The 13033-nt window shown below is 37.5% G+C and overlaps 1 protein-coding gene across 2 annotated transcripts in view; it reads left to right on the top strand.

Annotated features, from left to right (window-relative positions):
- CNTN1 (contactin 1) overlaps positions 1 to 13033 on the top strand; it is a 325309-nt gene that overhangs the window by 259642 nt on the left and 52634 nt on the right. For both annotated transcript variants that reach the window (XM_047787973.1, XM_047787974.1), the window contains one exon: positions 12767 to 12916. In XM_047787973.1, the coding sequence (XP_047643929.1) occupies positions 12767 to 12916 (150 nt within the window). The remainder of the gene's footprint in view (positions 1 to 12766; positions 12917 to 13033) is intronic.

Below are 13033 nucleotides of genomic sequence, written 5' to 3' on the forward strand. Positions count from 1 at the left end.
GTAATTCTGTGTCTTTTATGGTTCCATATAAATTTTTGGATTGTTCATTTTAGTTCTATGAAAAATGTCATGGGTAATTTAATAGCAATTGCATTGAATTTGTAGATTGCTCTGGGTAGTATGGCCATTTTTACTATATTAATTCTTCCAATCCAGGAGCATGGAGTATCTTTCCATTTCTTGGAATCCTCTTTAACTTCCTTGATTAATGTTTTCTAGTTCTCAGCATATAAGTCTTTCACCTCTTTAGTCAGATTTATTCCTACATATTTAATTTTTGAGGATGTGATTTTAAAAGGTATTGTATTTTTATACTCTTTTCCTAATATTTTATTTTACTATACAGAAATGAAAGAGACTTCTGAATGTCAATCTTGTATCCTGCTACTTTACTGAATTTGTTGATCAGTTCAAGCAGTTTTTGTGTGGAGTCCTTAGGATTTTCTCTATGTCGTATCACGTCATCTGCGTACAGTGACAGTTTTACTGCTTCTCTTCCAATTTGGATAGCTTTTATTTCTTGTCTGATTGCTATGGCTAGGACTTCCAATACTATGATGAATAAAAGTGATGAGAGTGGGCATCCTTGTCTTATTCCAGATTTTAGTGGGAAAGCTTTCGGCTTTTCTCTGTTGGGTATTATATTTGCTGTGGGTTTGTCATAAATGAATTTTATTTTGTTATGTACCCTCTATACCCACTTTGGTAAGAGTTTTTACCATGAATGGATGTTGGACTTCGTCAAATGCCTTTTTTGCATCTATTGAGAAAGTCATGTGGTTTTCTACTTTTCTTTTGTTGATGTGGTGTATGACATTGATTGAGTTGTGTATGTTGAACCATCCTTGTGAACCTGGGATGAATCCCACTTGGTCGTAGTGTATGATGTTTTTTATATGTTGTTATATTTGATTGGCTAAAATTTTGTTGAGAATTTTTACATCTGTATTCTTCAAAAGATATTGGCCTATAATTTTCTTTTTTGGTAGTATCTTTGGTTTTGGTATTAGGGTGATGGTGGCTTCATAGAATGTCTTTGGGAGTGTTCCTTCTTCAGCATTTTGGGAAAGTTTAAGAAGGATGGGTATAAGTTCTTCTTTGTATGTTTGGTAGAATTCACCTGTGTTGAAGCCATCTGGTTCTGGACTTTTGTTCGTAGGAAGTGTTTTTATTCCATATTCAATTTCATTTCTAGTGATTGGTCTGTTCAGTTGATCTATTTCTGCTTGATTCAGTTTTGGTGGGATGTAAGTCTCAAGAAAGTTGTCCATTTCTTCTAAGTTGTTAGGTTGTCAAATTTGTTGGCATATAATTGTTCATAGTATTCTCTTACAATTTTTTGTATTCCTGCAGCATCTGTTGAGATTTCTCCTTTTTCATTTCTTATTTTGTTTATTTGAGTTCTTTATCACCTCTTCTTGGTGAGTCTGGCCAGAGGTTTGTCAATTTTGTTTACCTTTTCAAAGAAGCAGCTCTTGGTTTTATAGATTTTTTTAATATTATTTTTTGGATCTCTATTATATTGATTCCCTCTCTGATCTTTATGCTTTTCTTCCTTCTTCTGACTTTGTTCTTCTTTTTCTAATTCATTTAGGTGGTAGGTTAAGTTGTCAATTTGAGATTTTTCTTCTTTTCTGAGGAAGGCATGTATTGCTATGAACTTCCCTCTAAGCACTGCTTTTTCAGCATCTCATAGATTTTGAATGGTTATTCTGAAAACAAATGTTTTTCATAATCATTTGTCTCAAGGTATTTTTTAATTTCCCTTTTGATTTCATCATTGACCTATTGATTTTTTAGTAGCATGTTGTTCAGTCTCCATGTAATCAGTTTTTTCTCATTTTTTCCCCCTGTGGTTAATGTATAATTTCATGCCATTGTGGTCAGAAAAGATACTTGAAGTAATTTCTATACTCTTAAATTTGGTGAGGTTAATTTTATGCCCCAGGATGTGGTCAATCCTTGAGAATGTTCCTTGTGCACTTGAAAAAAATGTATGCTCTGATTTTTTGGGGTACAATGCCCTGGAAATGTCAATTAAGTCTAATTTTTCTATTGTGTAATTTAGTATCTCTGTTTCCTTATTGATTTTCTGTCTGAGGATCTGTCCATTGATATGAGTAGGGTGTTAAAGTCTCCTACGATTATTATATTCCCATTAATTTCTCCTTTTATGTCTGTTAGTATTTTTTGTATGTATCTGGGTGCTCCTATATTTGGCATATATATTGACAATTGTAACATCCTCTTCTTTAATGGATCCTTCTATCATTAAATAGTATCCTTTTTTGTCTTTCTTTATGGCCTTCATTTTAAAGTCTATTTTGTCTGATATGAGTATTGCAACTCCTGCTTCCCTGTCTTTTTCACGTGCATGAAATATCTTTTTCCATCCCATCACTTTCAATTTATATGTGTTCTTTGCCTTAAGGTCTCTTGTAGGCTCTTGCTTTTCATACAGTCTGCCACTCTAGTCTTTTGATTGGAGCATTCAGTCCATTGACATTTAGGTAATTATTGACAAATATGTATTTATTGCCATTTTAAACCTTGTTTTCCAGTTGATTCTATGTTTCTCCTTTTTTAGTAGCATGTTCCTTTCTTTTTTGGTTGGATGATTTCCTTTCATTTTAATTTTTGTGAATGTAATATTTGGTTTTGATTTGTGTGGTTACCTTGTTTTTCAACTCCTTCCTATATCTGCTTGCTTTGGCCTGAGAGTAATATAGGCTCAAACACATTAGTAAACAACAACAAAAAAAAGAGTCTAGATTTTCTCGCTTTTCTTCTCCACATTTTATGATTTCGAAGTCCTTTTTTTTGTTAACATCTTCATGTTTGTCCTTTTGCTGTTCCTTGTGTTTATCATCACTTTTACAATAATTTTTTTTCCTTTTAGATCTGCATACTGGCTAATTTAAGTGCTTGTTTTCCAATTGTGACTTCCACCATCCTATTTCTTCTTATGTTTTTTATTTAGAGAAGCCCTTTCAGTGTTTCTTTTAGAATGGGTTTAATATTGTTGTCCTCTTTTAGTTTTTGCTTGTTGGAGAAATTCTTTATTTCTCCTTCTACTTTAAATGATATTCTTGCTAGGTAGAGTATTCTAGGCTGAAAAATTTTCTGTTTTAGAAATTTTGATAAAGCTTGCCACTCTCTTCTGGACTGTAGTATGTATGTATGTATTTATTTATTTAGTATTTTGCCTTTTTCTAGGACTGCTCCCATGGCATATGGAGGTTCCCAGGCCAGGGGTCCAATCAGAGCCGTAGCCGCTAGCCTACGCCAGAGCCACAGCAATGCAGGATCCGAGCTGCATCTACAACTCACACCAAGCTCACGGCAATGCCAGATCCTCAACCCACTGAGCAAGGTCAGGAATCGAAACCTGCAACCTCATGGTCCCTAGTCAGATCCATTAACCACTGTGCCACGACAGGAACTCCCCTGTAGTGTTTATTTAGAAAAATTAGCTGATAGCCTTATGGGGGTTCCCTTACAATTAATGATTTGTTTTTCTCTTGCTTCCTTTAGAATTCCTTCTTTATCTTTAACTTTTGCAATTTTTATTATAATATGTCTTGGTGTGGGCCTCTTTAGGTACAACTTGTTTTGGGTCCTCTGTGCTTCCTATATCTTGATATCTGTTTTCTTTAGATTTGGAAATTTTTCCAGACATAATTTCTTCAAATATATTTTAAATCCCCTTTTCTTTTTCTTCTCTTTCTGGAATCCCTATTATGAAAATAGATTGGCCTGCTTTATATTATTACATTGATTTCTTATATTGCTTTTGTGTTTTTTTGTTTGGTTTTCTGTCTGCTGTCCTGATTAGGTGATTTCTGTTATTCTGTCTTCCATGTCACTAATTTATTTCTCTGCATTATTCATTCTTCTCTTTAGTGCCTTTAACTCAGTTTGTGTCTCTGCAAATGAATTTTCTAATTTTTCATAGCTCCTCCTTATATTTTCTAGTTCCTTTCTAAAGTGATCTGCATTACTGTTTATATCTGCTCTTAATTCCTTCATATTCATTCTTAATTCCTTCAGTATTTTCACTATCTCCTTTTTGAACTCACTGTCTGTCAGTCTGCAGAGGTCTGTTTCATTGTGTGTTGCTTCAGGTGAATTCTCCTGTTCTTTTAACGAGGAATGTGGTTCCTGAGCTTATTCATTTTGCTTATATTTTTCTTATTCTATGAGTTTAGGGAAACCAACTGCTGTAGTCTTGGAGGGCTATTTCTACGCAAGAGCATCCCTTTGTATTTTGTGGGCAGTTACTATTTTTTTTTTTTTTTGGCATGGGAGTTTGGATATCTGCTGTCTCTTTCCTCAGTATGAATAGGCTGTTATACCCTTGATATGATGCATGTGTTTCCAGGGAGAAGGAGGCAATGGGCAGGGCTAGTAGTCAGTGACTAGTTGCTGGGATCTTGACAGTAAGCAATCTACTTATTGCTTCTCACAAACATATTAGGTGATGGACAGAAGAAATTTGGTGTGATCCTTAATGTTCTACAGGATGCTTAGGTCACATTTAGAATGTTGTGTTTGATTCTATGATGCTACTTCCAGAGGAGCAAGTTAGTGATGGTGTATATGTTTCTATGGAAGAGGGATATTGGCCAGAACATGAAGAGGTCTGGAAACCATGCCATGAGGAGCAATTCAAGAGAACCTGGGATCTGTTTTATAAAAAGAAGAAGAAAAATGTCTTTATATTTAAAATTCTGTCATGTGGAAGACTAGAATTAATTGTTAATGAATTCTCTGCTCTTATCATCTCAACACACAGTTGTTTCTCTGAATTTTAGATATTTCCTCAGAATATACATTTATAAGTTAAATTATTGAGTATAACCATGCTTAAGTTCATGATCTATACTACAAAATTACACTGAAGAAATGTCGAATGTTTTTATTCCCACTACCAGTATATGAGTATCTCTTCTATCGTATATTTACTCAGTATTTAGTACTTTGTTTTTAAATATTCACCAAATTGATAGGTTAAAAAAAGTGAGAAAATCATCAGGCTCATTGTAGAAAATTTACTATTTTCTTTTTTGCCTTTCCTTAGCTTTACTCTTTTTTTTTTTTCTTTTTTTGGCCGCACCCATGACATGCAGAATTTCCCAGGCCCTGCCAGGTATGGGACCTGCACCACTGCAGTAACTAGAGCCACAGCAGTGACAGTCCTGGATCCTTAACCCACTGAGCCACAAGGGAACTCCTGTAGCTTTACTCTTGCTGTTCTTATTTCACATATAAACCTCTGGGTTTTTATGAGGCAAAATGAAAATTTTCCTTAGAGAAGAATCAAAGACTTACATTTCAGGGATGCCAGAGCACAAGCTGCTTCTCTTTTGCTGCAAGGTACTTTGTCACACTCCTGGCTCTTTTGAGTCCTGCCAGATGATCTATGGATTGGGTTAGAGCCTCTAATATCACACTAAGTAGTTGTGCCAGAGCCAGAGAGAAGCTTTTAAATGTCCATTTTCATTATCAAACATGTCTTTTGACCTGCTTTTTTTCAGTTAGAATTCCCGAGTGGGTAATTCTTTCTGGGTAGTTTCAAACACTTAAGTTTTAGATAGAGATGGAGGATCCTAAATATTCTGATTGTATTAAAACCTTAAGGATATAACAGGTGGGGTACATTATCTGGAATTATTTTTTAAATAATCTGTTTTTTCAGTCCAGAGGTCCTTCTGGCTCTCTCTGAAGATGATCAGAGAACTAGTCAGTGTGGTCTGAAGCAGAGCACCACAAGGAATTGTTGTTAGGCAACTAAAACATTGTGAATATTGGCCTTGAGATTCCATGAGGCTTGCTTCTCTTTTCCTCCAAAGAGTAGTCAGAAAATTTTTATTCTGAGCCTTATAGAATCATGGATTTTGCAAATAGACTATGTACGACGGTTCATGGCTGGTTGTTAAAATAAGATCTTCTCAGGAGTTCCCTTTGTAACTCAGTGGTAATAAACCCAACTAGTATCCATGAGGATACAGATTTGATCCCTGGCCCCACTCAGTGGGTTAAGGTTCTGGCATTGCCGCGAGCTGTGGTATAGATCTTGGATCCCAAGTTGTTATGGCTGTGGTGTAGGCCGGCGGCTGCAGCTCTGATTCAACCCCTAGCCTGGGAACTTCCTTATGCTGCAGGTCTGGCCCTAAAAAGACCAAAAACAAAACAAAACAAAATGCACATTTTGGTTTTTTTTGTCTTTTGTTGTTGTTGTTGTTGTTGTTGCTATTTCTTGGGCCGCTCCCGCGGCATATGGAGGTTCCCAGGCTAGGGGTTGAATGGAGCTGTAGCCACCGGCCTACGCCAGAGCCACAGCAACGCGGGATCTGAGCCGCATCTGCAACCTACACCACAGTTCACAGCAACGCCGGATCGTCAACCCACTGAGCAAGGGCAGGGACCGAACCCGCAACCTCATGGTTCCTAGTCGGATTCGTTAACCACTGCGCCACGACAGGAACTCCCCCTTTTTTTTTTTTTACTAAAATATAGTTGGTTTACATACTATCCTCCATCATGTTCTGTCCCAAGTGATTGGACAGTTTCCTGTGTTAGGCCACTATGACCTCATTGCCCATACACTCTAAATGCAATAGTTTGCATCTACCAACCCCAAACTACCCATCCATCTCACTTCCTACCCCCTCCCTCTTAACAATCACAGTCTGTTCTCTATAAGTCTGTTTCTGCAACATTGACCAATATCCAGTTAAGTAAATTAATTTTCCTCTTCAACAAATTCATTAATTTACAAATCAATAAAAATTCAGAGGGATATCATGTAGTTTTTGTCTTTTCCTGACTTACTTCACTTGATATGAGAGTCTCTAATTCCATTCATGTTGCTGCAAATGGCATTTTGTTCTTTTTTACGGCTACGTAATATTCCGTTGTGTATATGTACCACATCTTCTAATCCATTCATCCTATCGATGGACATTTAGGTTATTTCCATGTCTTGGCTATTGTGAATAGTTCCTCAATGAATAAAGGGGTGCAGATATCTTTTTGAGTTGTAGTTTTGTTCTGGATATATGCCCAGGAGTGAGATTGCTGGATCACATGGTAGTTCTATATTTAGTTTTCTGAGGAATCTCTATACTGTTTTCCATAGTGGTTGTACCAGTTTACATTCCCACTAACATTATGGGAAGATTCCTCAAGGAGGTCTTTTAACCTGAGTATTAAAGTACAAAGTATGTCTCCTGCTGTATGCCCCTTTACTTGAAATTTACACTTAGAAGTAAAACCAAAATTTAAATACCTATTGTTATTTGTATTTAATATTAATACATAATTTTAGTTTTCTATGAAGGAAACTACTCTATAAAGAGTAGTGTTTACAGTTAAAATCCAATTTTAATACTGAGATTATCTGTAAAAAGTGCCCTCACGCAGAACTGACCCAGTTAAAACTCAAAAACTTGAGACCCCCAGTCCCGATTCCTGGCACTTGCCTCTATTGTGCCAAGTACTCTTGTCTCTTTCTGACTCCGGAAATAACAAACAGGTTGCAAGGAACTTGGCTGAAGTGAGGGGACATAAAGTGCCTCTGTTCCTGACTCTTGTCCTTTTGGCTTGGGGCATGAATCTCTTTCCAAGGCAAAGGTGCCCTTTCCTTCTAACCTATCTGCGTGGGTGGGTTTTGAAAAAAATAAAGTGTCCAACAGTTCCTATCAGGGCTGATGGGGTTGCAGAAGATGGCATGAGGTACAAATCCAGATATAGGGACAATTAGGGCTTAGAATAGAACAAATACAAATGTGTACTAGAAGTAAAACTCAGTAGCAGTGGAGGAGAGATATCAGAAAGGACCAAGTCACAGTTAAAGAGAGTAGGCAAGGGCTTACGAGGATGGAGATGGGGTCTAACCTCTGCTTTAGGCAAGATAACTCCTGAGCTGAATACAGGCATAAGAGCCACAGAACATGGATATTTTGTGGTGGGGCAAGGTAAGCGGGTGCCTACTTTTCTACCAGCAGCCTGCCTGATTCAGGGTTGAAGGAGACAATGAAGTAATTGCTGTACACAAGCCTGTGCTTCTTGTGCTGAAACATTCTAAGTAAGCACCACTTTTGTATTTTTATTCTTTGTATTTTTTACAAATAATTTATTATGTACTTCTATTTGCAAAACATCATAGTAGGTATACCAGGTCCTGAATAAGAAATAAAAGAAACAGGAGTTCCCTTTGGGATGCCGTGGAAACGAATCCAACTAGTATCCATGAGGACGTGAATTCAATCCCTGGCCTTGCTCAGCAGATTAAGGATCATGTGTTGCTGTGAGCTGTGTAGGTCACAGACGTGGCTTGGATCCCGAATTGCTGTGCCTGTGGCATGGCTGGCAGTTGTAGTCCAATTAGACCCCCAGCCTGGGAGCTTCCATATGCCATGGGTATGTCCCTAAAAAAAGAAAAAAAAAGTGGAAAAAAATGAAACAAAAGAAACATTTATATGTCTATAAATGATAACTAGGAACAAGCTAGGGGGACTTATGATTATGATTATGAATGTGATCTTGTGTGGACATGGCCAGTCTTGAGGTTCCAGTTGTAAGGTGATGATATGGGCTGTCTAGCTCAAGATCGGAACTGGAAAAAGAAGTTAGAGAACAGACTTTCAAATCCTGTTCTCCTGATGTGGTATGGTCAAAATCCTGCCTCAATCTGGGGAAAGGAAAGGCAGGCCAGGTACAAAGACACTCTAAATTCTTATACATTTTTCTAAAATGTTTGATATTTGTCATTTCTTGCTAAATTAGTCCTAGTACTTATATAAATGGTTTTATTATGCATACCATAAATATATACCAAAAACATGTTTGTTTGCTTTTTAGGGCTGCACCCTCGGCATATGGAGGTTACCAGGCTAGGGGTCGAATCCAAGCTATAGCTGCTGGTCTATGCCACAGCCACAGCAACAGCAGATCTGACCCTGGTCTGCGACCTACACCACAGCTCACAGCAGCGCCAGATCCTTAACCCACTGAACAAGGCCAGGAATGGAACCTGCGTCCTTATGGATGCTAGTCAGATTCGTTTCCACTGAGCCACAACAGAAACGCCAATAATTTTTTTTTTTTTTTTGCTTTTTTTAGGGCTGCACCTGCAGCATATGGAAGTTCCCAGGCTAGGGGTCTAATCAGAGCTGCAGCTGCCAACCTATACCACAGCCACAGCAACTCAGGATCTGAGCTGCGTCTGCACAGCTCATGGCAACGCTGGATCCTTACCCCACTGAGCAAGGCCAGGGATTGAACCCTTGTCCTCATGGATTCTAGTTGGATTCATTTCCACTGCACCACAACGGGAGTGCCCATGTTTGTTTTAGATACTTATCTTCTCATAGGTACTGATGTTAGTGTGTATTAACAAAAGTTATCATAGTTGGTTTTGCTGTAAAAGAAGTTTTCACACCTTTGGGCCATCCTTGTAGAGAATATTATTAACTTATAGATATCAAATTCCTTCCTTAATCATTCAGAAGGTACATTCTAGACGTCCATCGTCCTGTTTCCCCTCTTGAGAGAATTGTTTGCATCACTGGGGCAAGTGTTTCCCACTGAGGTCTGTGTTCTCATGGTAGTAATTTCAAGGCTCCTATCCTCCTTCCTTTCTACATCTCAGACTTCATGTAGTCATAGGCCCCACTCCTCATTTGAAATCCAAGACAAGAAAATGACTTTTTTTTCTTTATCTCTCACCATTCTTCCAAATATTTTCTAAAACAGTCCCCAAGACAAGAAAATGACTTTTTTTTTCTTTATCTCTCACCATTCTTCCAAATATTTTCTAAAACAGTCCCCAAGACAAGAAAATGACTTTTTTTTTCTTTATCTCTCACCATTCTTCCAAATATTTTCTAAAGTCAAGTATGAATTTCTGCTTTTTGAACATATCCCTGATCATCGGTTTTGAGATATTTGATATTGGATTCTCATACAGGCTCAAAATCAGTCTATCAGCTGCAGTTTTTACTGCACATCCATCTGGCTCTTCCTATTGTGGCCCAGTCTTCACCTGCTCCTACTTGTTGACTGCCCAGCTGCTTGGAAAAGCCCCAGTGTAGCCTTTACCATCCATGAGAACACCATGCCCTTGCCAAGAGGGATCCTTCAGAATGGTTCCAACATTTCTATTCTTCAGGCATTTAAATTATTCTGGAGTTTTACAGATTAAGAAGCAAGGGAGAGGATCTTTGAGCCTTCTATTACATTTTTTACTTGGAATCTCCAAACTCACAAACTTACAAATATTTCTATCAGCTTCTGTCTTTAAATCTTTGTATTAATCCCTAAAGCTGCCGTAACACATAACCACAAATTTAGTGATTTAAAGCAACAGAAGTCCAAATCAAGGTGTTGGCAAGGCTGCACATTCTCCATGGATCCTAGGGAACAACGAATTCCTTGCCTCTTCTGACTTCCAATGGCTCCAAATATTCTTTGGCTCACAGCCACATCCCTTCAGTTTCTGCCTTTTAGTCATATTTCACTTCCTCTTCTATATGGCTTTTTTCTATGTTTCTCTTATAAGGACACTTGTCATTGGATTTAGGGACCATCTAGATAGTCCCCGATGATTTTATCCCAAGGTCCTTAACTTAATTACAGTTTTATTAAAATAGTCTCTAAGACCCTTTTCCCAAAAAAGGTCACATTCATAAGTTCTGCTGATTAGAATGTAGACATATATTTTGAAGGGATCACCATTCAGCTGACTACAACCACACCTTCTAAGGAGGCTCAAAATCATTGAAAGGTATCTAATGAGGAAACATCTACCCAATGTCATAACAGCCAGTTCTGTTTGCCTTGTCTCCCTGAAGAGTTCTTCACAAATCAAAATTTCATCTCTCCTCTTTCAGTTACCAAAAATAAGTTCCTATGTTTACAAAGTAAGACAGACAAATTCAGATTTGGTGTAAGGGAGCAATGGAGGAGATAGGAAATAAAGAGGCAGAATTAAAACAGAGGAGAAGGAATAAGCCAAACTTTTAATCAGAAAGTCAAATATATATGTCAAATATTTAAAACAGATCCTTAAGAAAATAAAAGATTAGATGGCAATATCCATGTCTAAGAGAATATAGCCACACATGCCACACATGCCAATGTGAATGAAGTATGGGATAGTCTGGGTGTGGTATGAATTGGTCCAAAAGTAGAAACTGAACACTGGGATGCTTAGTATTTTTTGTGGAGATGGGTACAACATCTTACAGAACTACTTATTCATAAGCTGCTATGCCAGATAAAAATTCCCCAAGTAATAAAATAATGAGTCATACACAAGCCTAAGCAAACACATTTTCCAAATAAGTGATATACAGGTATTTACAAGCACATGTATGTGTAGCTTAATTATTAAAAACACATGTGAGGAGTTCCCGTCATGGCGCAGTGGTTAACGAATCCGACTAGGAACCATGAGGTTGCGGGTTCGGTCCCTGCCCTTGCTCAGTGGGTTAACGATCCGGCGTTGCTGTGAGCTGTGGTGTAGGTTGCAGACGCAGCTCGGATCCCGCGTTGCTGTGGCTCTGGCGTAGGCCGGTGGCTACAGCTCCGATTCAACCCTAGCCTGGGAACCTCCATATGCCGCAGGAGCGGCCCAAGAAATAGCAACAACAGCAACAACAACAATAACAACAACAACAAAAGACAAAAAAAAAAAACAACAACAACAACATGTGAAAATATTTTAAGAGCGCTTAGAATAATGTATAGTCCTACCTTGGTTGTATGTATTATCATACCTCAGTTAAACAAGTAATCTTGAATCATATCCTACCCCTAAATTATAATTTTCCCATTAGTATCTAGTACCATAAAACGCTGAGAAATTCCTAATATATCTGAATGAATTATTATTATAACATTTATTATCACTACCATAAACGATTTCGGTAGAAATCTAAAAAGCCAACTCCAAAAAGGTCTAAACACATAGGTACCCTAGTAATAAATCTACTCATACACTACATCAGTGGCAGTCCACAAAAATTTTACCTGCCCAAGGTGTACCCTTGCCTCAGGAAATCTTTCTGGATTCTGTCTTTAGAACAGAGCTCCTTGCTGTTCAGGGTGTAGCCAGCGGACTAGCAGAGGCATGAGCTGGGAGCTGGTTAGAAGTGTAGAATCTCAGTCCTCCACCCTAGACTTAGGAAATAAATGATACCTATGCATATCTCTCTAACTTATTTATTAAGGACCTCCCCTCTCACTCCCTTGAACTGAATATTTTCTCATAGCTAGTTTTTATTTTTATTACAAATCAATGGAATATGTGCTCTTTTCTCAAAACACTAATATAAAAATTGGGAACTCTAAAAAGTGATGTTGTTTTGTAGATAGGTTCATTTGTGCCATATTTTAGATTCAACATGTAAGTGATAACATAGACACAGATTCAGAGACATAGAGAACAGACTTGTGGTTGCCAAGGGGGATGGGGGAGGAAATAGGGTGGATAAGGAATATGCGGTTGGTAGATGCAAACTATTACATTTAGAATGGATGAGCAATGAGGTCCTACTGTACAGCACAGGGGAACTATATCCAATCTCTTGGGCTAGAACATGATGGAAGATTGTATGAGAAAAAGAATGTGTATATATATGATTGGGTCATTATGCTGTATAGCATAAATTAACAACACTGTAAATTAACTATACACTAGTAAAAAAATTATGAAGTGATGTTCAGCTAATAATCTCTATTTAATATTTATTTTATATAGATCCCCCAATTATTGAAGGAAACATGGAAGCAGCAAGAGCAGTGGATTTAATCCCATGGATGGAATATGAATTTCGTGTGGTAGCAACCAATACATTGGGTATAGGAGAGCCCAGTATACCATCAAACAAAATTAAAACAGATGGTGCTGGTACGTAGAAGAAACTTTGTAGCATGTAAAACATTTGTAAATTCAGTGATACTTTAATATATAATTGAACGTATTTGGAAATAATTCTCTGAGGTAAGTAATGTATCTAAAAAATTT

The sequence above is a fragment of the Phacochoerus africanus genome, chromosome 7 (genome assembly GCF_016906955.1).
Source record: "Phacochoerus africanus isolate WHEZ1 chromosome 7, ROS_Pafr_v1, whole genome shotgun sequence".
NCBI classification, from domain to species: domain Eukaryota; kingdom Metazoa; phylum Chordata; class Mammalia; order Artiodactyla; family Suidae; genus Phacochoerus; species Phacochoerus africanus.